At 46.5% G+C, this 25,360-nt stretch overlaps 1 protein-coding gene across 2 annotated transcripts in view; it reads left to right on the forward strand.

Moving 5' to 3' along the window:
• The first annotated feature begins 986 nt into the window (after positions 1-986).
• Positions 987-25,360, forward strand: part of LOC138580234 (uncharacterized) — a 226,451-nt gene continuing 202,077 nt past the window's right edge. Inside the window, exon 1 of one of the 2 annotated variants that reach the window (XM_069650609.1) lies at positions 987-1,387. In XM_069650609.1, coding sequence (XP_069506710.1) covers positions 1,288-1,387 — 100 coding nt within the window. In that variant the 5' untranslated portion in view covers positions 987-1,287. The remainder of the gene's footprint in view (positions 1,388-25,360) is intronic. The other variant, XM_069650608.1, reaches the window with a different exon arrangement.

Genomic DNA, 25,360 nt, shown 5'->3' on the forward strand with positions numbered 1-25,360 from the left:
TATTGTCTTGGCTTACACTTGAAAACTTTGTTTAATGTCTTTACCAATGGTGTCTCAGAGTACTAAAGACTGATGCCACTGCTTTCAATATTATTTACTGTGATGTCGCTTCTGATCATGTCAATCCGTAGCGTGAAAATTAGGGTTCTGCAGTTCTTGCTGGACAGGCCCGGAAGAAATTACAACGTTACCCAGTGACTTAATTTCAGAAAAAAACATTGAGGGGCACTCAATATTTTTTAACCCACTATCCAACACTTTCCCCAAATATTCCAGGACTGGAGTTTGTTTATATAATTGCAGCAATCCTAAAATATGTTGGGAAGGATGTTTAGAGGGTTCAAATAAAATATTGAATACCCCTCGATGTTTTTTTTCCAGCGATGACATCGCATATAACCATTAGAACGTATCAGTGCCATGTATGCTTAACAGTCCCACAGTGTTGTGATTTTGTTCTGTGTATGTCATGTATTCAAGAGCCTCGGGGAAGGAGTGGGGGCGGGGAGCAAGCAGCGGTTCCTATTTTGGCTACTACACAGCGACATATGTCTTACTTTCATTGCATTAAATGTTGCCTTGTGTGCATGTTACAGCAGGTTATAGGGTGGCTTTGATGTCACCCAGCATCCAGCAGTATTATCACCGTTCACTCTGGATTAATCTGTGTTAGCACCTTGCTGACAGAGCGCAGTTCAATATTTCAGCTCCACTTTGGCTGCCTTTGAGATCAAAGAACATTCTTATTTAAGGAACCACCGGGTGCTACAGTGTCCACCCCCCCACACCTTTAAGCAAGGGGGGGCCGTTCATATTAGAATGGCCCCCACGAGCCCTAACAAATATTTAGCCGGGCCCTGTGAGTGAGAGAGCGAGCGCTAAATCTGCTCTTTGTTATACCAATGTGCCTGACTGCCAGAAAGGAGGGAGGAGGGCGTGTGTGTTGGGGCTGCTGTGAAGAGATGGGAAGGCGTCACCAGGACAGGCAGGGCCTGCTTGCTCTTTGTGCTTCATATAAGTGCTAAATCCGCCTCTCCCTCTCTCCCCCTGTGTAGAGGGCTCCAGTCCCAGCAGAACAGCTTTGCCTGTGCGTTGCAGTTAGAGCTTAAGCTCCCAGCCCCCTCAGCCTCTCCCCTGTCTCGAGCTTCTCGCTGTAGAACCGTCAGCCTCCCAAACAAAGAGGGCTTCAGCCACGAGCACTGTTTTCTGATTGGCTGGCTGTACTTTCTTGACACCTCCTCTCTACACCAGACATATGTTTTTGTCAGAACCACATGGGAAACCGTAATGCACAGAGCTCCTGTGGTCTCAACCATGTCTGCATCGTGTGGGGAACAATACCACTGGGTCAAGCCAGCAAACAAGTGTTGCAGGAGGTGTCCTGCAGGTAAGTGTCTGCTTGATTTTATAGATTGTTTTGTTAAATGTGTAGTATGCCATTATGTAATATTAATACATGACAGCCTGCAATATCCGTTTAAAAGCCTAGAAATAATATTCCTAATACAGACTAGCTTTGACATCACAACTGACCTGTAATAAGAACATGATATCACAATTGCTCTGTAATAAGTTATTACGCCTCAGTTGTGACGTAACAATGCCTGCTGCTTGAGACAGCCAGATGTCACTGCTGCGCTTAAAGCCGTGAAAAGCTTTTCAAATTCTGTGTTTGAAAAATAGTTTTCTGTGACACTTTAGAGACATTAATTGACAAGCAACTTTTCATGATAGATTGTTTCTTTTGTGCATGGAGCAAGAATCAGCATGTTTTTACTTATTTTAAAGCACATGATGAAAACTTTTTTTCGATTCATTTTTATTAAAGTGCTCAAACTATTTTTGGGCAATAAATTACAAGCTGAATGTTAGCATTTTTAAAACCCAAACACATTCTACATTAATTATATGGAACTGAAAATAGAAGATCTCTTACATTAGATTAAGCAGGAGGCCAGGTATTAAAGGGGAGGAGAGTGTGTGGCCATGCATTATAAGTATTGTGCCTAAAAAGGATATTTACAAGTAACCTCGGAGTTCCATAACCCTATAAAGGAACTCAGACCTGGGCCTCGTTTGGTGACGGAACTACTCGGTGAATTGCAATATCCTTATAAAGTACGTTAGGGGGTTCAATAGCCCATATATTTACGTATGTATGAATAACAAAACTTTAAAGGGGTAGAGGGAGGAGGCTTCAAATCATGGGAGAAAGGCTACCCTCAATTTAAAGCACATTGGGCTAGAGTCATTGTCCAAAACCCTCAAAGGATTTAAACACAAAATGCACATTTTTAAATGGTACCTGCCAGGATGGTAATGCTGTGGTCGTGACTGGCTGAGGTGTGTGGTTTGCTTTGGCAGTTGCTAGTTCATGGTGCATGTGCATCTGCGTTGTTACATAATCCCGTGCAAGACTGAGTGGCGCTACCATTGCAGTATCTTTGAGGAGTCAATGGCAAGTCAGATGGGAGTTCCCAGGAAACTTCTATCTCAGAAAGGGTGGTCTGCTAGCATTGAACACACATGCTGGGATTTAAATATTAAACATGGACACTGAAACGCAGGCTAGAGCAGAGCTATCTTTCAGAACACTTTAAAGCATTTAACAAAACAGATTACATTTGTAGATTTGAAAGGTTCCTTAAAATGTCGAGAGTGCCCCTAAACAGTGGCAAAATGTAGTAGTTTTCCATCTCTCATTATATATCAGTTTTATTTAGGTCGGCAGGCCCGCCCACCCAGCAGGGACAACACATTATCCATGCCATGTATCTTATGCCCACACAACATGCCCACCTTGGATGCACTAGGGTGCCTCATGACACCTCGAGTAGTACACCAGTACATTTATGCAAGTCTACATGGAGGTGCATGGTGAGACTTCTGCTGCTCCCTAGATTTTTTTTACTATGACTCCCATGATCCTCACTGTTGACTATGATGGCTAGAGCTGATGGGAGTTATAGTCCAAATCATTTGGAAAGCCTAAGGTTGCAGTCCACTGCACCAATGGAGGAGCAGACGATGATGCAAGCCCAGATACTGGTGAATGGTAAGTGGGAAGAGATGTCTCAGTACAGGGAGAGCTGTGAATGGTGCAGATCACGATAGGCAAAACCAACGATGTAATGGCTGCAAGGTTTAGCATTAATCTTAACCTTTGGCGCAGCTCTGGGCAACCTTCCAGACCATTGGTCTTAACCTGCCAAGCAATTACAGAAAGGGGAAAAAACATATACAAATCAGGCTTGGTCCAACCCCAAAAAAGGGGCACGTCAACCCAAACTGCTTGGTCGCTTCCCTTCTCCACGAGACCTCATGCAAATCCCGACATGTTTCAGCCTAATCGGACGTCATCAGTGAGGTGTAAAGGTGAGGTGTAAAGTCTCTAGATCCAGTAAGGCTCAGGACCTATTGTGGGCCAGCTCTAATGTATTTTAGCTTTCCCCAACCCCGCTGCTTGTCACTTGGTGGGACCCTCCACGTACTGAGTGACGTCTAATGTAAGACATGTACATTGCTATCTACTGGGCACGTCAACACTTCAATGCGCAGCACATCTGTATTGCAGCAGAGCGGTTAGGCATCCTCCAGTCCTTTGCCCATCGCTCCGACCCCAGTTTGTTATGATGTAATGTACTAGAAAACAAAATATATAAACGTTGACAAATCTCATAACGCCACTTAATTCCACCTCTAGTGAGGCATTCTGCTAGTAAATCCTTCCTCACTGTGTTGCTTAGCACTGGAGAGACAGAACGAGAGTGTGAGAGACAGGGAGTGCATGTGTTCCTTAAGTCAGCAGACGAGTATATAGCTGTTATAGCTCTGCATGTGTAATTGCATTGATGTTTGTGTGTGTTTGTAAAGTGCTGTATGCACATTTACTAGGGTAATTTGTGTTCGTGAATTGACGGTTCTATGTGAAAGGTTCCATGTCATTTCATCGCCTCCCTTTTCATCCCCAGGCTTTTTAACGTGCACTTTCCATCCAATGTGCTCATGTTTTTTTTTTTTTGGGGTGGTATCCACCCAAACCCCCCTCCCTCACTTATTCACTTATTTTTTGCCATTGCCCTCCCGCCCAAACCCTTATCTGCCCTTTCCCATCCCCCTAAAAAATTTGATGAGCACATTCAATGGAATGTGCACTTTGAAAAGCCTGGGGATGAAAAGGCAGACGTTGAAAGGACGTCGTACCTTTGTGAATAGACCTCTTTTTAAAGGTCTCAAGAGAAAAAGACCCATTTACATTTACCGACTTTCCTTTGATCGGAAAACCGGGTTTAAACGTAGTTTACCTTTTAAAAAAATTATAATCACGTGCTTTCACCACACGAGCCCCCCATTGTTCCTCCCTGTCCCCAGACCCCTCAATCCCCCAAATCAAAACACATACATACACACAACACACACACCAACACAGAGGCACTCACAAACCCCCATCTGTCAGATTTGTGCGGTCACAGAGCAGTCTTTCTAAATCGGTCTTTTAGTGAAAAGATCTTTTTAAAAAGATATTTTCACTTGGGATCGAATGGACCTTTGGGCTTATTAGTGCTGGCAGAAGCAGACACTTTGCAGCAGTAGCAGCTATGGGAGTCAGCAGGAATGTGCAATGGGATCCATCCAGAGCAGGAAGTGTGAGCAATGGAGGTGGAGGGAATGGGTCGCAGCAATCTGTAACAAAATGGGGACGGTTGGTGGAGAAGGCTTAGGACCCAGACTGGCGGGCGCCAGTCTGACATTCCTTGCACCAGCCCCAATGCCAGCAGAAAGGACAGGAGTTTAAAATATCAAAGAGTTTGGAGGAGCAGTACCGCAGACTGTAGCTTTCATTTGGAAGTGTGCTTATAGACCGAGTTACTCATGCAAGGTAACATGCTTAAGTCTTTTTAGAAGCATGGATGGACAGTTGCACTGCACAGCGATGCAGAGGTAGATTCGTGAAGGAGCGTGACTCATAACGGTAGTCCAATAATAATTGTAGATTCATCTTTTTTTCCGAAAGTGAACACCTTTTAGTTGTTGGTTCCTGGTAATAGCATACTCCAGTGATAGGTTATGCGATGATGAATGGTCGTACCTTGGGAGATAGGTCGGGGAAATACACTTGGTCTAACGAATCATCGTTTAGCACATTAGATTATATATTCTTGTGCCCCGAGATGCAGACTAGAGTAGTGGATATGTCTGTTAAGCCCAACGTATGGAGCGACCATGCGTCGCTGCATTGTACACTCCGCATCCCGATCCTTCCTACTCCTTCTCTGAATATAGGCAGTATCCAAGCCAACCGCACAGGATCAAGAATAGTGTGGTCTGAGAAAAACATAAGATTAGCCACTGAAGCTCTTAAACCTGTCGCTTCAGAGGGCCTGTGTGATTTCAATCTTATGATGGTAAATGAAATAGAAGGCTGGATATTGGGATTCTCAGGTCAGCATGTCACATCCAAAAAGGGTCATATACTAAAAACTGGGGGCACCACACTCCCCTACAATAGGGAAATTAGGGATACTAAGAGAAGACTAAGAAGTGAGATCCGAGGCCTGAAATCTCTGAACCTACACGGAGCCCTTTACTGTGAGAAATTAAGAAAAATCAAAAATCGATATAGAGCTGATATCAAGAACTTAAAGATAATAGAGAGAAACAACAGAAATCAGCGGCTTGTACAAACTGTTTGCTCTAGAAATTCCCGCAGTATATGGACACTTCTAAATGAGAACAGAGAGAAGGTCAAAGGTCCATTAATTAACCCAATAAGTGAGGAGACATGGGTAAAATTCCTACTGGACCGAAACTCAGGGGAAGGACAGATTAGGAGTAGACTTGCGGAGAAGGCCCCTATCCATCCGCCTTTCGATGTTTCAGCAGAGGCAATTTTGAACAAAATAGTTGCCCTTAAGTCATCTAGAGCCCCCGGCCCTAATGGTTTGGCTAATGTAGCGATAAAGCACCACCCGTTATTTTGGGCCGACCTGTTCTCCCTACTTTTCCAAAAGATCCTAGCTCAGGGGATAATCCCTCAATCCTGGCAAACTGCCATTCTTATCCCTGTATTCAAAAAAGGCAGTCGCACTAACCCTAATAATTATAGGCTTTTATCCATGCTTGACATCACAGGAAAACGTTTCGTCTCGCTACTACTCAGTGAGATGCTAAAATGGGTAGAAAACACCAAAATACTCAGTAGATTCCAATGTGGTTTCAGGCAGGATTTTTCCACTTCACATAACCTATTGGTCATGGACATACTACGCACACGGGCTCTTAGTAGGGGGCAGCCTCTGCTGTGTGTCATTTATATCGATTTTAAGGCTACCTTCGACTCCATCCCTCGAGCGAGGTTATGGACTAAGCTCAAAATATTGGGATGCCCTTCAGGGCTACTATACTATCTTAGACTGCTCCACCAAAATACCTCGGCATGCCTCCGATTAAACCAGGAAGGCATTAGGACCAGAAGCGTGATCCAAAATAGGGGGGGGTAAAGCAGGGTTGCGTTACAGCACCTCTTATCTACAATCTGTATGTGTACGACATCCCTGCAGTATTAGCCGAGGCCGATAATTGCCCTCCCAAAATTGGTGAAGCACCGTGTGTGGTATTAGCGTATGCGGATGATCTGGTTGTGTTTGATAACACCATAGGCGGTCTTAGGCATTCTGCTTCTATCTTATGGGACTATGCCAGGATTAATGGTTTGACCATCAATCTAGATAAGACAAAGGTGCTCAGATTCACCAGAAAAAGAATATCCCGAGTGAATCTGATAGTGCATAAAAATCTCATACTGTATGCGCCATCCTATCGTTATCTAGGAGTGGAAATTGAGCCTCAGGTCAATTATCTATTATGTAGACAGGACCGCATTACTAGGGCAATGCAAGCCACCGCATTAATTTCATCTTTTACCAATAAGCAAGGTGGCTTCACTCTATGGGGTACCCGCCATTTATATACTCAAGTCCTTGCCCCCATGATCATCTATGGCCTTGAGTCGCTGCTTACATTGGACCTAGCGTGGCTTCAAGTGATGGAGGGCAAGTTCTGGCGACGAATATTGGGATTACCCCCGGGTGTCCCGATGGCCCTAATTAGACTTGAATTGGACCTTCCCTCACTGAAAGCGATGGTACTGAAAAGAAGAGCAGGGTTGTTCCTTAAGATGGTAAATGGCTCTCCCAATTCTTTATTGACCGTGATCTACCAGGAACTGACTAAAAAATATACCACCTCGCCCCCACACAAAGATATGACTAAATTTCTAACAGACATTGGTTGGACACACAGAGGGGCTACTGTCACTAAGGAAACCCCAAATGCACTTGGAAAAGAAGTGGACCTTTGGGATTGGCTTGAGAATTTCGCTCACCTAAGCAGTCTTAAGACCTATCATTTTGTGAAATACAGATTGTATAATTTCATGAAACCTCAAGCCTACCTATACCTCTGTCCCACTAGAAGGCTTAGACGCTTCATCATCTTGTTCCGATTGGAACAACTGCCTACCCTATATTTGGCAGGAGCCTGGGAGAACATCCCTGCAGAAGAGCGAACATGCCACCTCTGCAAATCACTAGAATGTCTAGAGACAGCCAGACATCTTCTTACTGAATGCCAAACACTGAATGATACTATCCTACATTATTTCGGTGAATTTGTGCATGATCCTGCAACTATATCTGAAATGTCATTTTGGCTGTACTGCACTAACACCTGCAACATGCACTTATTCATTGCGCTATATAATGTATGGCAACAAGTGGAACTAGGTCTGGCTCTCAGACTGGAACCATCTTAATACTGGGGACGCTAAGATTCTGATTGGGCACTCTATTTGCTATAGGAAGGTGCTTCTGATTAATTATACTCACTTTTACTCAGGTTATAAATTGTCTTATGCAAAAACACCTACGTATGATTATGTGTAAATATTATAAGGAAAGTTGTGTAATTCTTCCTTCCTTTTTAATTGTGTTTCTTTTCTCTTATTTCTTTTAGTACTTAATGTTGATGTATACCTTTGAATATTCATGATTTGATACTACTGTTTATAAATTGTAATATGTAATATTATTTTCAATCTATATCACATTAAAGAATAATAATAGTGACGGGTTATGTTTTATATGGCATTTATATGTATCTTATGGAGCTCAGAAAAACTGCATTGGTAGTTAGTACGCGGTGCCAAAGACTTTCATGGCAGCCGCAGGAAAAGAATACCATTCACTTTTTGCTTAATAGAAAGCAACCTTTGAATGGAAAGGGAATGGTTTATGTCCATGTGTTTTTTCATTGGCTACTGTTTTGCTCATCATTGCTTTAATTTCCCATTCTTTTAGGCTGCTTTGCTTTTAGCACCCTGGTACTTTGCAGTCCGGATGCACTGCAGAGAATCACTGACTGATGTCAGTGTTTATCCTTGGTGGTATGAGCATAATTAACCTAAAAACATTTGACCTAAAACATTTGATCGAATTTCTTTGACCTTTTTTCAGTTAAATTTAATTAAATATATATATATATATATATATATATATGGGGGTGGATAAGGGAATAGATTAGGTTGAGGGGAAGTGGGGCAGGGTTGCGGGGGTCTCCCGCTGCATTTTAGACCAAGAAAAAGGTCAAATTAATTAGATCAAATGTGATTAGGTCAAATGTTTTTATGTCAAATAGACCCAAACCTTTATCCTTCACATCAATGACACTGAAGCATCTAATGCAGAGGAGCTTTGCAATATGCACTGTTTTTGGGATGGCTGGAGGGAAGGGATTAATGGGTCTGATCCAGCCTGAAATTAGGTTTGGTTTGGGTCTATTTGACCTAAAACATTTGACCTAATCATATTTGATGAAATTTATTTGACCTTTTTTTCTGTGTAAAATGCAGGGGGAGACCCCCCACAATCCTCCCCACTTCCCCTCAAACTATTCTATAAACCTACCCACCTCCCTATATATATTTCAATAAATTTGACACAAAAAAGGGTCCAAAAATTCGATCAAATGTTTTGAGTCAAATGTTTTTAGGTCAATTATGCTAATACCATTATGTTTGACACCCCTGTACTAAACCATCCATACAACCCTTAAATGAACTCAAACACTCACCTACTAATCCAAAAAAGGACAGACAAGCACATGAAATAATCCATTCTCCCCTAACCCATTCACTTAAGTGTGCATGTGCACGTGCACACACACACACTCCTTTGGTGACAGGGCGAGGGGTTGAGGAGAAAAGAGGAACATGGGTAATTTATCATCGGCTGGTGAGGGAGGAGGATATCCACATCAATGCTGTGTTCCTGGTGCCGAGCGAGTGGAGTCTGTCTGTGATGGTGCGCTGGTCATAGTGTCAAAGGCCGGCGAGAGGTTGAGGAGGATAAGTGCGGCACAGCCTTCCGAGGATGTTTAAGTTCCTCGTAGGTGTCTGAAACCGGATTGGGTGGTGTCGAGAAGGAGGTTGGATTTGGTGAAAAGGCAAAGCTGGGAGTAGGCTGTTCGGTAAATTATTTTGGCTATGCAGCAGTTGTTAGAGATAGGTCTGTAGTTAGCCGGTAGGAGGGGGTTATTTGAGCAGGAGATTGATGTGGGAAGTCTTGAAAGCTGCTGAGAATGTGCCTTATGTGTGGGCAGTGTTAATGATGGATCTTGTGATGCTGCCTGCCCCATTTGAGGAAAGGATATCTTTTAGGAGAGTGGGAGGGCATGGGTCTCCCGGAGATCCCGACAGACGGCTGCCGGCAAGAAGCTTCTGGAATTCAGGTGGCGACATGGGGAAAAGGAGGTGAAGAGAGGGCGGGCTAAAGGAGGGACTGTAGGTCGGATGTGGAAGCACTATGGTGCAGTTTCTTTCCACTGCTAGGTTGTGGAAGTGGTCCAAGAGGGCGTCACAGAGTGCTTGGGAGTGTAGTGGCGGTAGGGCTGAGGCCTTCTGATGATCCTGTGGAGTTCCCTGCTGATGTTATGTGTATTAGAGAGTCTGTCCCAGTAGAAGGATTTTTTGGCCTTCCGGATTTCTGCCTTATAGGCTTTGATCTGACTGGCGTATGCAGCTCTATTCTGGGATGATGCGTCGGCCTGCCATCTGCGTTCCAGGGCATGGTTTTGTGTTTTGAGGGATTTGAGAGATTGGGTGAACCATCTGGGGGAATGGCCTAGTCTTTGGGAGGAGGATCGGAAGGGGGTGAGAGGTCTGAGGGCATTGGTGAGCCATAGGTCAAAATGGCTGATGGAGGTCAATCCTCTGTGGAGTGGGGGGTTGGGTAGGGAGTCAAGCAGGGAGTCAGCCAAGTCCGGTGTTACAATGACCTTGGTCCACAAAGGGAAGCGGGTGTGCGGTCCAGGGTTAGCCAAGTGGGGAGGAGGATTTGCTGTTGATAGTGAGAATAAGGTGGCTGCATGGTCGGTCGAGATTAGTGGTCACGGGTGGAGCATGGCGATCAGGCTGGAGGAGCTGAAGATTCCATCTAGGGTATGTCCTGCAGAGTACATTGCACCTGATACAAGTTGAGTCATGTATAGGGATTCCAGGTTGTCCAGGAGTGGGCATGTCATGGGGTTATGCAGGCATCGAACCATATGTTGAGATCTCATAGCATGGTGAAGGATGGGTGGGCTACCAGGATGGCTGCAAGGGAGTCACTTAGCATATCAATGAAGTTTCGGTTGTAGCTGGGTGGGCTGTAGATGAGTAAGCTTTGAGTAAGAGAGGGGGTGATGAGAAATTTCACTAGGAGGGATTCACAGTCTGCGTTCCTCAGAGTGTGAGACAGTAATTTATGATTTGTGGAGGATGGCGATCCTGCCTGCCCTGCTGTTTCAGTTGTACATGATTAGAGTGTAGCCTGTGGGAAAGGTCTCGTGCACAGTGGGTCGGAAGCCCATGGAGAACCAGGTTTCTGTATTGAAAAGGATGTCAGGGTCTTCAGAGGATAGATGTTGTGATTGTTGGCGACAGATCTGGTACTAATTCAGATGCTTGAAAGACTGCTGCTAAAAGAGTAATTTGTGGCAGGGGTGGATGATAGCTGCTGGCTCCTGGAAGGGATGAAGGGGAGCAGGCTGAGGGGGTGAAAGAGGGTAGGGGCAACTGGGGGGCCCATGGGAGGGGTCTGTGAGAAACAGAGGAAGGGCAGGAGGGGTGAGGGGTGGTGTGTGGAGGTTGATAGGCGGTGTCTAGTTGCTACCCAGAGGTGATATGTTTCTGTTGTGGGCAGAGGGCGGATGACCGGATCATTCTGGGTGTGGTAGAAGAGTGCTCACGAGGTGAAGTTCCTTGGGGGGTGGTCTGGTGTGGAGGTGGTAGGTGGAGGGTGTGTGTGAGAGAAATGTGGGTGTCCCTCATCTGATATGTGGGATCAGAGGTGGGAAGGTGGGCAGAGTAGTAAGGGCAGGGCGCCAACAGGGTTTGTCGAGGGGAAATGATGTAGGAAATTGGCGGACAGGGAGGGCGGGGATCAGGTCGGAGATGGGAATGGGTTGCTGATTTCTACAGGAGTGCAGATGGAGTCAATGCCTGAAGTGTTGTATGATAGGTTGAAGAGTGATTTCACTGGGTTGGGAGAACTGGGTGAGGTGGTAATGGTGTAGGTGAGAGGTGCAGTCATGAATCTGGGGGGGGAAGGTAGGGTGGCGTGGGTAGAGATGAAAGGGTCCGGGAGGTGCGGTGTCTGTGTTTGTTTTTTTAAAAACTTTATTTTTAGGTATTTAAACCACAATACAACTTCACACCCACATTAGGGTGGACTTTAAACATTGCGCCTTGACCCAGGACCCACCCTGTGCCCCCCCACCCCCCCAACATCCACGTCTCCCCGATACAGTGTCCTCTTTAGCTGAGTATGTGCCTCTTCTAGCTCCCGCTCCAAGGATGTGGCGATACCGAGTGCCAGCCCTCACCGAGGGGCATCCTCCGAATCTGAAGAGTCAGATGCGTGTTCCGCCGCTTCGCCCATCAAGAACAGTGTCAGAGGTCCCCAGATGTCTGGTGGACGAGCGTGCAAAGGAAGGAGTTTAATGAAGTCAGTTTCAACATCTTGGTAATAAAGCATGTCTCTGCGCCAGGTGCCGACTGCTGGGGGGGGGCCTTGGCCCCAGGCCATGGCAACCCTTCTACGAGCCAGAGTCAACAGAACCCCGGCCAGTTTCCTTATCGGAGCTGAGAGCATCCTAGTCATGCCCAACAGGGCTGCTGTATGGCTCGGCTGTATTGGTTCTCCCAAATTGCAGCTGTCGTCCCCAGGACTTGTTTCCAGAAAGGGGTTAGCTCGGGGCACTCCCATGCTAGGTGAACAAAGCTTGCTGAGATTGTCCCGCATCTGTTGCATTTCGCTTCTGCGTCTGGGTGATGTTTGTTGGATTTCGCTGGTGTGTGATATGTCTGATGGAGAAAGTTGAAGTGGATAAGTTTTAGGCGAGAGTTAAGCACCACTTTTTGAGTCTGTTTCAGGCTATAGTTCCAGTCCTCATCCGATATGTGAATATGCAATGACTTTTCCCATCTAGCTTTTGCACCAGTGATGGCGGAGGTTGTGGTGGAAGTGAGGGATTTATAGATCTGAGACACCAGCCTGCCTTCGCCTTGTGCTTGAATGACATTATGCAACAATAGCCAAGTTGGTGGTTGTCGCGGGAAGTCCGGCAGCAGGGCCTGGAAGGTGTAGCGAGTCCTGAAGTAAAGGAATACGTCCAGAGCCTTGTTGCCCTCTTTACTTCTGGCTTGTTCTGGAGTTAGAAAGCCCTCTTCTGTGAAGAGATCCCCTAGGGTTTGAATGTTCAGTTTGTCGACCCAGTGGTGGAACACCGTCTCTGAGGTCAGTGGGACTCCGGGAATAAACTTGACAGGTAGGAGTGGGGAGTACCGTGATTGCACTCCAAGTTTCTGGGCCAGAGTCTTCCAGATTTTGTACGTCATGAGCATCACGTTCATGGTGGAACTGGGAACTGGCGTGTGGCTAAGGACGACCGCAGTTAGGAAGGTAGGTGTTGCAAGGGCTCGCTCCACTTGTACATGTGGTTGGATAGCTTGAGAGGCATACCAATTGCTGAGGTACTGTGCTTGAGCTGCCCAAAAATATCTCTCAAGGTCTGGCAGAGCCAATCCTCCACTGGTGACCGGGAGTGTCAGTGTAGTGTACGCCACTCTGGCTGGCTTGTCCGCCCAGAGTAGCTCGAGGACCAGGCTTTTCAATTTTTTCAAGAAGGATTGTTGCAGCAGCAAAGGAATATTGTTGAATAGGTATAATAGTTTTGGTAGGATCACCATCTTCACCAGGGAGACCCTTCCCCAGAGGGTTAGTGGCAAAGACTTCCATCGAGAAATCTTGTCTTGGATAGATTTGACCACCTCTTCGTAATTATCTCGAAACACTTCCTGACAATTTAGCGATAGTTGTATCCCGAGGTACCGGACCTTGGAGGATTTCCATGTAAATTGGAAGTCGTCTGGAAACTGTTTGGTGGCTGGGGTCAGTGGGAATACAATGGATTTTGACTGGTTGATTTTCAATCCGGAGGCTGCTCCAAACTTGATGACTTCTCTCATGACTGGATTCAGATTGTCTTCAGGATCACGGATAAACAGAGCAACGTCATCGGCGTAGAGAGAGATGATGAGCTTGTGAGGGCCTATGATGAGTCCCATCTGCTGACGCTGCTCCCGGAGTTTGGAGGCCAGTGGTTCCATCACCAAGGCGGAAATTAGGGCCGATAGTGGGCAGCCCTGCCTCGTGCCTCTTTGCAGATCTATTGGAGCTGATTTGGCTTTGCCAACGATAATACTAGCATGTGGTTTGGAGTATAGGACCGAAACAAGGTTGATAAAACGGGCTCCCAGGCCCATCCTGGTGAGAACCGTGAACAGAAACGGCCACTCCACCGAGTCGAAGGCTTTCTCGGTGTCGGGAAGAACCGCCACAGCCTGCAGCGAAGGGTCCAGTGCGGCGATGACACCGAACATTCTCCTGATTCCAAAAGTCGTGTTGCGACCCGGTATGAAGCCGGCTTGGTCTGCCAGTACGAGGGCTGGCATCAATGGCATTAACCTTCCCGCCAGCACCTTGGCGAGTATTTTATTGTCAAGATTGAGAAGAGATATTGGTCTGTAGGATGAACATTCTTCCGGAGATTTGCCCGGTTTGTGCAACAGGATAACGTTGGCTTCGCAGGTAGTCGGAGGGAGGTGACCCTTTTCCAGCGCTTCTTCATAAACGGCCGCTATGAGGGGGGCCAGGGTGCCCGCAAATGACTTGTAAAATTCTCCCGTCAGACCATCCGGGCCCGGCGCTTTGGAGCTGGGGAGGGACTTTATGGCCTCTATAATCTCTTCTTGCGTAATCAATTTATTTAAGGGTTCTCAGAGAGACTGTTCGACCCAATATAGTTCTGTGTCTTCCAGGTACTCCAGTGGGGCGGTCGATGACTTGCTCAGTTTTGCACTGTAGAGATCTTGATAGAAGATCCTGAACTCCTCTGCTATCTTTTCATCGGTATGCACCGAACTGCCTAGCTTGGTCCGAATCTGTTCTATTTGGGAAAGTTTGTTATCAGCTCTGATTAAGTTTGCTAGAAGGGCGCCTGGTTTTTGGCCCTCCCCGTATTGACGAAGTTGGCTATTGCGATTCAGGAATTTGACCTCTCGGTCCGCTGCGAGATTGAATTTTAGCAGTTCTTCCTTCAGAGCTGCTGCTGATGTTTTGGGATCCGCTCCGTTTGTGGCTTGGAGCTCAAGGAGCTTTGGCTTCTCGTCGCTGGTTGTGAGCTCGCGCCTGATGAGCTTGAGGATGCCGTTTTCCTTGGCGTGGCAGACTGCTCTGATAAAGTATTTTAGGGACTCCCAGATTGTGCCTGCGGAGGGGACTGATCCGACGTTGGCTTCGAGAAACACATTGATCTCCTCCCTCAGTTCCGAGGCAAACACCTCATCTCTCAACAAGCCCGTCTTGAAACGCCATTGTTGTAGTGGCGGAGTGGGAGCCGAGGGCGTTGAGGAAGAGAGGGGAGTGATCAGAGAGCGTTCTCGGATGTATACAACATCGTCCACTTGACAATGGACCGCTTGCTGAGACAAAGAAATAGTCGATTCGGGAGTTTGTGTTGTGAACCGGTGAGTGAAATGTGAATTCTCGCGACTCACCATTCGAGACCCTCCATGTGTCTAGCAGGTTGAAAGCATTGCAGATTTCTTTTATTTGAAGTCCAGCTTTGGTAGGAGGTTGTTGAGAGGCTTTCGATCTGTCTCTTATTGGATCTAATACAGTGTTCATATCCCCTCCCCAGATTATGGTTGCTGGGTCTTGCGTGGAGAGCTGGGTAAGCACCCATCCAAAATTGTCTGGACCATCTGTGTTTGGAGCGTAGGAGTTAACAAAGGTCACTTTCTGGCCTGCTACAATACCGCTCACTAGGATCGCTCTCCCTTCTGTGATGATTCTTCTGTTGTTCCTCCTTGATCAACCTTCCAAGTCCTAGCATTTGACTATTGTCGTTTTCATTTGGGCTTCCAGCTGCGATACTTTGGTTGAGAGGGACACTGTGCCATCATCTAGGTTTGACACTCTTTGCTCGACCTCATTTAAACGTTCTGAGTGAGTGTCCATGCGGTGTTGAAGGAGGTCAACCTTGGAGGCGAGGCCATCCATTTTATTGTTCAGATTTCCAATGCCAGCTTTCAGTTCCAATAGGAGTTCTTTGATTTCAGATGAGCTACCCGCTGGTTCCATCTGAGTGAGTGGCTAGGGGTGGGTATCTGGTCCTCGCGCTGTATGGGGGCTTTAGGTGTCGCACCGCCCTCAAAGGTTAATTTCCTCTGGGATTTGTCGTTTTTCCCCATTTCTAATGCGGAACTGTTGGTGCTTGTATGAGATCAGCTGTACTTTGCTGTGCCAAGGGTGCTCCGAGAGCTCACCCAGGGGAGCTAGGATTTGTCCAGTTGGTCAGGTTTGGAGGGGTTTCAGCAGGATGGAGGAATATTTCCACTCTGTTGAGCTGTGCTTTTTGTGATCCGCTACGCACTCCGTGGGGACTGTCTTTGGTTGACTAGGGAGGGAGGTTGGTGCTCCGCCTTGGTGGCCAATGCTTCAATAAGCGGACTCCCCCGAGGGTGATGCTGACACAGGGGGGGGGGGGAGTCTTCAAAGAGTTTTCTTAATAGACAGCCTGCCACTGGTGTCACTGTGATTGTTTGGCAGACGCCGGAGTGTTGGAGAGTCTCCGGCCCGGCAGCAAGGTGCTCGCCGAGACACCCGAGGGATGCAGGAAACTACCTCCCAAGCGAGGTGAGTATCACTCCTAAAATGGTGCAAGAGTTAGTGGTGGGGGTGGAGAACCCCTCTTGAAACTCTGCGTGTGCTCCACGCATAGAGGAGCTCCAGCTTTGTTCAACCGGTGAGGAGCACCGGGGACCGCTCACTCCACTCCAATGCACTCCACTGGGCCCCCAGGGCGTATTTCCAGCTTCTCCTGATGATGGTATGCCTGGATGTATCGGGTGCCTCCAGGCACACCCCGCAGCGCAACCAGGACTCTCTGCGAGCCGGTTGGGACCGGCTCTGTGCGGCGACAACTGGAGCCATGGGCAGGAGTTGATGATGGATCGGCGGGGAAGAGGGCCGGCTCGGGAAGGCCCAACACTAACACGGAGCACGACCTCCCCCCTCCTCTGTACCTGGTGTCCCGGCTGCTCCCTCCGCCTCACTCCGCTGGTCGCTGATGTTCGCAGGCACTGGGGGAGCCCCTCAACGGTCACGGCTGCCCCAGACGCTGGGGAGCCTCGCAGGGCGGGGGGGCGTGCTCCGGTGACAGCGGCGCACTGGGAGGGCGGGTGCCGGGCCCCCACCTCTGACGAGCCTCCGCGGCCCACCGCAGCGCCGGCACGCAGCGCCCCGGACCCAGCCACTCCACAAGTCTGGATCCGGGGAGGAGCAGGAGCGTCCCCTCACCGGCGCAACGCAGGCCGACCCCTGCGGAAAATACAGCTCACTCCACGCCGCGAGCCCGCCTCCGGTGCCTCTCCGGAGTCCCAGTACGCGGTCCACGGGCCGGAGGGGGTCCGCCCCGTAGCGTCAGCCGTCTCACCAGACAGAATGGGCAGAGCTCGGTTTCAAGGCCACGCCGGACCGTGCAGGCAAGGAATAGCCGATTTTCGCCAAAATTTCAGTGGCAGGCAGCTGAGCAGATCGGGAGTCCAGGAGTCGGGGATTTGGACCGGAACAGTACAAGTAATGGCAGGATTGTAAAGGATTAATACGGGGCTAAGACGGGAGCTTAGACCCGAGCGGCCATCTTGGTTGGCCCTCTAGCGCCCTCTCGCGGTGTCTGTGTTTTAAAGGATTCTGGGGTGCCTGTGAAGACTGTGTGAGGGTTGGCGCGACAGCCGCAGGGACAAGGTATTGGCAAGGGTAGCCCAGGAGGCATTTAGGGATACAAAGACATTGATGGGTCGGAGTGGGGTTAAGGGCAGGGTGGGGGTGGGCGGGCGAGGGTGGGCACCATGATGTGTGCGGGTGGACAGGGAAGGTTTTGTTGGAAGTCTGTTTAGGAGGTGCGGTGGGAAATGTATGGAGAGGCGGGAGAGGGGATGTATTCCCCTTGAGGGGTGGTCATGTCGAGGGGGTAGGCATGGGTGTCACCTTGAGGAATAGTATTAGACCACATGTACTTGCATGCCAACAGGCTCTCCTCGAAACCTAGTGCCATGTATAATCAATAAACATCTTGGTCCACTCATCCAGGGAGACGACTGCACATTAATCAACTCTTCAATCTTCACAAGAAGTGCACCCACAAACTTTAAACATGCAATAGTCCTTCCCCTAAAACAAGCAATGGCAAAGCCAATAGGTCTGTCCTTGCATACATGGATATGATTTTTTTTGTAAATCTCCCAGAGGACAAAAAGCCTTACGCTCCATATCTGCAAAACCAGACCAATATGCCTTGCCAATGCTTATTCTTAATTAGAATATAAAAAGAAAACTGTGGATTCACGTGTTCAAATGAATGAGCGCTTTATTTAACCGTGGCTTCTGTACTTTTAATAATCCTTGTGAAAGATTCCTTAACTCTTAAGTGCTAAGGGCGTGTATGTTCGTCCTGAGTGCCGGTAAGGAACCAGTGTAGGCTCCGCCCACTCCAACAGATAGTCCTTTTGAGATTGGTTGGGATAAGCTTCTGTTTTCTGCGGTTTGCATAGGACTGCGGCAGACACGTCATAGGCCGAGCTATGCAGGGGTTCTAACAGGATGTTACATGAAAGAAACAAAGTCAGCAGCTGCCACCAACTCTATTCTAGAGATGCCAAGTTTGGGATTTGGTCTCGCTAGAGCTTCTGCATTCTCCCACTAGTGACCTAACCAACTCGTCATAAACTGTGTTTTGGGGATTTTATTCAATGTATATTTTGCATTCCAAGTTTTAGTTCTGTGGTAATAATGGGATTGAACTCTAACAAGCACCAAGCACCTTTACGTCTACCTGCTATACTGAAGCTTGTGGAAGCAGACCTAACTGAGTTATGGCTCATTTACTTGTATCAATAGTGTGACCCTGGGCACATCAAATTTTTCTCAGCCTTCGATCCTCTTCGGAAATCTCCTCCTCCCCCCTAATCCAGACCACTGAGAGATTAAAATAGCAGTAGTTTACACGGAAGCAGAAGACACCGTCTGCATTTTCATACTGCAGTCACAGAGCATTTTACTTGCACATTTAACTGTTTCAAGCTCCCAAACTATGTTTAAGGTACTGCAAAAACAAACTGCGTGCCAGAAATGTAAGCGCATAGAACATCTAGAAGCAAGAAGCACGTTCCCCCAACCCCCTTTTTTTGTTTTGACTATTAGGTGAAGCTGGAAGGGCTACCTTTAAGCTGAAACTATTGTCATTAAAATAAGAGCTTAAACATAAGAGCTTCAAATGGGGGCTTTGAATTAGCATTTCAAATATATATGATTTTCCTCCCAATCCATCCCATCTCCAACTTAAACCACACCCCTTTTTGCACTCTTTACTGTGCTGAATTTGTCAGCCATTTTCTTTCTACAGAGCGACCATCTTGAAATGTAATTGTTTTACAGTTTTATGTTGCTACATCACATTAGAATGTTCGTTTTTGATAAAAGTAACTTATAAAATTGCACATTTTTAGCATCTTTTTTAATCATTGCTATCACATGTAATAACCTAATTTCAAATGTTTGTTTTATTCTGTTTTCTTCCTGTCCCTTTCCGTTTCCATTCTCTTCTTGCCCTTGTTTTGCTGTTTGCCATACAGAGAGTACATTCATTCTTTCTTCCCAACTGTTTCCCTACACCTTTGCTTCCTGCAAAATGGTGGCTGGGCCAACCCCATAGATGCCTGCACCGCTGTTCACTTCATGTTGCTTCTGCACAGAGACTCGTGCAGCAACCGACACGCAAATACTTTAAATGATGTCAACGCTGCCATGTACTGACTGTTGGATTAAATCATTCTTGTCTGAAATGTCACCGGTGGCAGGCAACGGGCTAATAGAACAGCCTTTCAGCATAAGTGTGAGCTCCTTTGTAAATAGTCTCATTATAACGTAGACACCATTGAGATGTGGATGCAGAGATGCATATTTTAGCAGATATGGAAAGAGTTCTGTATCAAAGGGAAAAGAAAATTGCACTATTCAGCAAGATCTGGGGTACATTTCTTTGATTGTATTAGGTCTGATTTTATATAGGATGTGACTCTTTGGGGTGGGATGTTTTTATATATAGTTTGATGTTTTTTAATTTTTTTTGGTATTGCTTATTGTGTGTTGTTCTGTTATTATTCATGTATCACTATAATGAAAAATTTGAAAATAAAATTTAAAATAAATAAATAAATAAAAGTCTGACCCGTGGAGAACGGCCCTGTCATCGCTATCATTACACAATAAACAACTTCCGCTGCTTGGCTGTCTTTGCATATAATACGCCTTCCAATTAGCTGACAAGGGACCCTCTGTTATTACGCAGGAACATGCTTGTCAGACTGCATTTTATTGCATGCTGGGGCTTGTAGGCCAATGCTGAGTCCTGGAAAACAAATCGAAGAATGCCAAGTGATGTTGAATAAAAAGGCAGGACTGGCTTAGGTGTTACGCATGATTTGAAAAGAGAGCAATTTAATAGCTCAAACGTCCAGCCACAATTTAAGAACTCAAACTTCCTTTCAGAATTCCTGACCTCGGACCCAAATAGCTCTCTGTAACGCATAACCGTGAAGCTATCACCAGGTAACCACATAGCAATGCCCTAAAGGTGGGATGGGATGGAATCGCGTTATCTTCAGCAATGTTGCTTCATCATTTCTTGGGTAAACAGCCTTCAAAGGTTAGCCCAGTGCCATATCTATTCTTTACACTTCTTTTACAGATTGCCTGTAGCAAACAAAAGCCGATGAAGGGATGGGCACAATGGTGCCCCACCGAAACCACCCTGGTAAGAGGCACCTCTGAGATAAAAAGCCACTCGCTGCAAGAACTACAATAGTGCTTCATGGCCTTTAGTTGGTAAACTTCATAGTCTGCAGGGTACACAAAACTCTTCCCCAAATCTGATAATGTAGCCATGGCAGGCAGATTTAATCCTAACGCGTAGTGTATTATTCTGTACAGCGGTAGTCCGTTATTCGTATCTGGGGGTCAGGTGATGAAAAGCTGAGTTAGTGCTTCCAAGATCTGAAACTCTGGCCTACTGAGGAACATGAACACGGATTTCTGGAAAGACCCGTAACTCCCTGAGCTGTTTAACTGGGTTTGGACTTTGGAACCGGTCACTCACTGGTCGTATAGCCAAGTTTAGCACTGCAGGTGTGTCTCCGTGGTCTAGGAAGAGTCTTGTCGTAGCTCAGGATGTGTTGGGCCATGCTTAAATGTTCCTGGACATATTATTTAGAATGACTCGGGCTGTGCATGCAACATATGGTTGCGCAGCCGTTGGTCCAGACTGGCTGCGGATCAGCAAAGCTCTCAAGGTTCCTGTGACCCTGCTCAGAAGGCCAGTATGGACTTTTTTTCCCTTTAGAAAACAAGGCTGGGACTTGTAGTTATTTTATTTTGCAGTGAAAATGTATGATAACTACAATTCCCAGAATTCCAAACAAAAATAGCACTGGATGCCTTGTCACTCATGAGTTTGTGAAACTTGAGTGCTCTGGATCAGGATAACCCAGAAGGTTCTATTTCAATAAGTTTGTTTTGAGTGCTCGCTGCAGCTCTGCCGGGGGAGGCAAGTGCACCTGTTCGTACACTTGCTTTCTACCTAATAAGTTGCTTCCCACTTACTATTTATATCACCAATTTCATTCTTATCTTGGAAGTGTAGGAAATCGTCCCCGCTTGATTTATGAACTATCATCCGGCGTCTTAAACCTAATATGTTGGACCATTTTGTATCTGACAGCCTTTCCCTGTTGGTGGGGTAATGTCAAGGTTGCACCTCCATCCACCCCCTACTTCCGAATTGACCCATTTGCCTTTCAATAGGTTTTACAGAAGGCAATCTAAAGTTACAAATTGCAAATCGCTCTACTAGAATCCAAACCAGCAATAGGAAGTAGCCACCGCAGGCTTCTTATTCTCTTGCACACCCGCACCCCTTATCGCATCCTCCTTTAACACTTTCCACCTTCCTCCTTGCACCCTGGTACATAACTGCAGGAAATGCCAAAACTATTGGCATTGCCAATGCTTGTTTTTAACCAGGCACCAATTCAAATTGTAAACACACAGGCAGAGAGAAATGGGCCGCTCAGCTTTGCTACAGCAATCAGGGTGCCTCCCTGGGACCAGGGGTGGACTGGGACCCAAAAGAGGCCCTGGATAGAATTTTCAAAGTGGCCCCAAATTACTCATTTCCAGCCAGCCCAACCCTTCTCCTATGAAAAAAGGTGGAACTACCACACAAAAGAGGCCCAGGTTTCAGAGGCCTACTGGGAAAGTTTCAAACGGTTCTGCTTGCTCTAAGTGGCCCCTGTGGTGTAGTCTTTATTACATGCCAGTGATTGATTTTTCTCTCCACGGTTCCATTAGGCATGGAGAGCAATAGTTCATTTGCTAGACACTGGTACACAACTTTGCAAATAACCAATAAATGAAAGAGCAAAATCTAAACTGCATGTGGAATGGTTCACCTCTCCTCAGGGATGTCATTTCACCAAAATGCCATGGGTAGTGGAAGTGACATCAAACAATCCTTGTCCCCCCAGTGATGTCATTTGACCCACCCCAGGCGACATCACAGGAAGTGATGTCATTTGATCCCACCCCGGGTGACATCACAGGAAGTGATATCATATAGCATTGTCCTTCAGTAACTAAGAAAATATGGTTACAATATCCCTGTAATGTGACATAATAAGGCTACATATGAGGATTAATTCTTGTATGAAATGTCTCGGTGTGTCAAGGACCATGTTATCACAGGAAGTGTATGATCCCAAATCACCTCTGCATGGATCTGCACTGTTGTTTCAACAATGACTACAGAGAAAATGTGTTCTAATAGTTGATGGCATCCACAGTCTTCAATGATTTTGGCACTTACCTTCATCGTGTTCTTCTAGTTCGACAAGTTGCCTTCAGTATTACCTCTCAGTAGGATGTGTTGTGTTGTACTGTTTGTGGTTGTTTAATGGACTTCATTATTCCTGCAAAAAAAAGCCAGACGTCTCCGACATTCGTGTCCTTCAGAACCTAGAGCTAAGTTTAACATGGATGTCATTAGTGCATTGACAAATACTGTCACCTGATCGGCTTCCTGTATCGCTTGAAAGTGCTTGCATAACTCAAGAGGAGCAAACCATATCAAGTTCTTATTTCTCTACAGTGCTAGTATCACACTCTCACAGTTCCAAACAAGTATACTTTCTTTGTTTCATGTACACATCCTCCCATAGAAGGTTTGTAGAAGTTTAGTGTGTTACAAAACCTGATTGCCAACACTGAAACCCGGCTATTCCACTTATGCCATTATGCTGCATCTTTACCCAAAATCCGAAAAGGAGAGTACTTGCAGTACTCTGCCTGCAAAGCTGCCGTGCCCAGCACACATTTGAAGGTTGGGTAGGTTTTATAATCTCACATCATGAACACTGAGATCAAGACTCCATCTTCTTCCTTGTACTCTCGAGAGGCTTCAGCCAGGACCACAAATCCCAGAATGCAAGAAGAACAGGACTGGACACCTTCCGAACCGAGGGCAACATGTCGGCAGTGGCATGGACAGGATGTGACATGATGGGCAGATCCCACTCTCATTGCCCCGAGGCCCAGCCTGCCTTTCTGGCCACCGCTTAGCTATGTTAAGAGCTGTTCCTGATGGCTTATCAGGGTGCAAGTTTGCTTGTTTGATATGGAATAACCGTGTTAAACGTTTTTGTGAACGGCAAATGTGCTGCACATTATGCCCAAAAATAAACTGCATGCGCAGGTTACCACTCAGGAGTGCTGATGCCTCATTACAGGTAGGGTGGATTTTCTTTGTGGGCTCCCATTGCCAGGAATTACCGTTACAATTGGTGGTATTCTGAAACCTCAGCCCGATGACAGCAGTAGCACCGGTCTAGCGGCAGGGGGTGTATTGCAATATCGCAGCAGCGCGTCAGAAACATCCACACAGTAGATCCACTTGCACTCTGTTATAAAGAAAACAACTCCATTCCACCCTTGTTTTGAGAGTGGAAATGGACTGTGTGCAGCAGCGGTTCACAAACACTAGTATACATTTTGCTAATACGCACATACCTCACTGCCATAAGACAACACAGGCTGGCTCCCCCTTAGAAACCTCGGGGTATAAATAACCTATCATAACGGTGGTGCCTGGGACAGTGTCATTATCATTATAATTGCTTATTTACAACACACTTACTAGAAGAGGATTCCAAGCACGGACCGGGATTCAAACCCTGGTTGCTCTGTGTCGTCTTGCTTTCAATAAGAGCGCACTGCCACTGAGCTATACTACCCGTGTCGTATAAAACCTGAGGAGCCTACCGTAACATAACACAAAAGGGCTACATCGTCTGCACCTTTTATGCATTACATTGTAAAGGTGGTGAGAAGATGGGCTCTCTTTCAAAATATTCTATTTTTTTTGTTTATCCTTTATTGAAGGCACGTGCTTGTGCTTCATTGCTGTTCGGGGAAAACCCTTCTTAAAACTTGAAGTGTCTATTTACAATGAATTGGGAAGACTTTAAAGACGTTGTTAATTAATCCTCGTATCGCGGAGGAGCTTAGCACTGGCAGTTTTCCTTTGCACTAATGCCAGCGGTATACACACATATAGCATACCTGTGATGTGGTAGGTGAAACAGGTGGCATTTTAAGATCACCACTGAGGCTGGAAGAAAGTTGGGCAGGATTTTAAATTAACCCCTGGCAGGTGTGAAATAATCAAGCAGTCTTGGCGTTTGTGCTGACATAGAACAGCAATCTGGTACAGATCTATGTGATTATTGCAACGGCCGAAAATGCAGACTTTTTTTTAACACTTTACACCACATATATATGCGGGGAGACCACTGCACCCGTCGGCCCCCATTTTAATATTATGTTCCACTGCCAGCATGAAGTAGATGGGTGGAAAGTGTGGGGAGCCAGTAGTCTGTCTGCATGACTAGCTTCACCCCCCCCCCCCCCCAGTTATTTTAATGCATGCACATTCCTGCAGTGCAAGAGAAAACATTGACCCCGGCATGCGTAGTAAAATTCTGGCGACTGCATTGCCTGTTGCCAAAGATTGTGTGTCTGGAGAATGTGAGTGAGTGTAGTGATACGGTGGCGAGGAGTGTGTGAATGCCTGCGTGTGTAGGCATGAAGATAACGCCGAGGACTCGTCTGGTGTCCGGAGAGCCGCTTTCTGCGACGGAATCAAACACACAATGAGGGCATGTGATGTCATACGTATGCACACTGAACTGCAGCAATAAATGGCTCAGCATCTTCCATGTATGACCCGTGGAATGCAGCTTCACCCGTTCCCACGAAACGTGACACGCAGCGGCTTCAACAAGTCCAGAAGGTGGCTGCCTGTGAAAAGATGGCTCAGCGGGTTAAGCGCGTGTTACCATGATCTGTGTTTGGTCGACAAGAGTTCAAATCCCAGCAAGACCAACTCAGCCTTTCCTCCTTCCAAGGTCAATAAATGAGGATCCCAAAAAAATAAATAAATAAATAAATGAGTACCAGTTTGCATTGGGTAATAATAGTAATTTGTGTAAATACGTCCTATGTAAAGCGCTCTATACAAAATACATTATTACTAGTATAATTACACTGCTGCCGGTTTTCAAATTCCTGTCCACGGTGCACTCGAAACT

The sequence above is a fragment of the Ambystoma mexicanum genome, chromosome 3p (assembly GCF_040938575.1).
Source record: "Ambystoma mexicanum isolate Mex_15411 chromosome 3p, UKY_AmexF1_1, whole genome shotgun sequence".
Taxonomy (NCBI): domain Eukaryota; kingdom Metazoa; phylum Chordata; class Amphibia; order Caudata; family Ambystomatidae; genus Ambystoma; species Ambystoma mexicanum.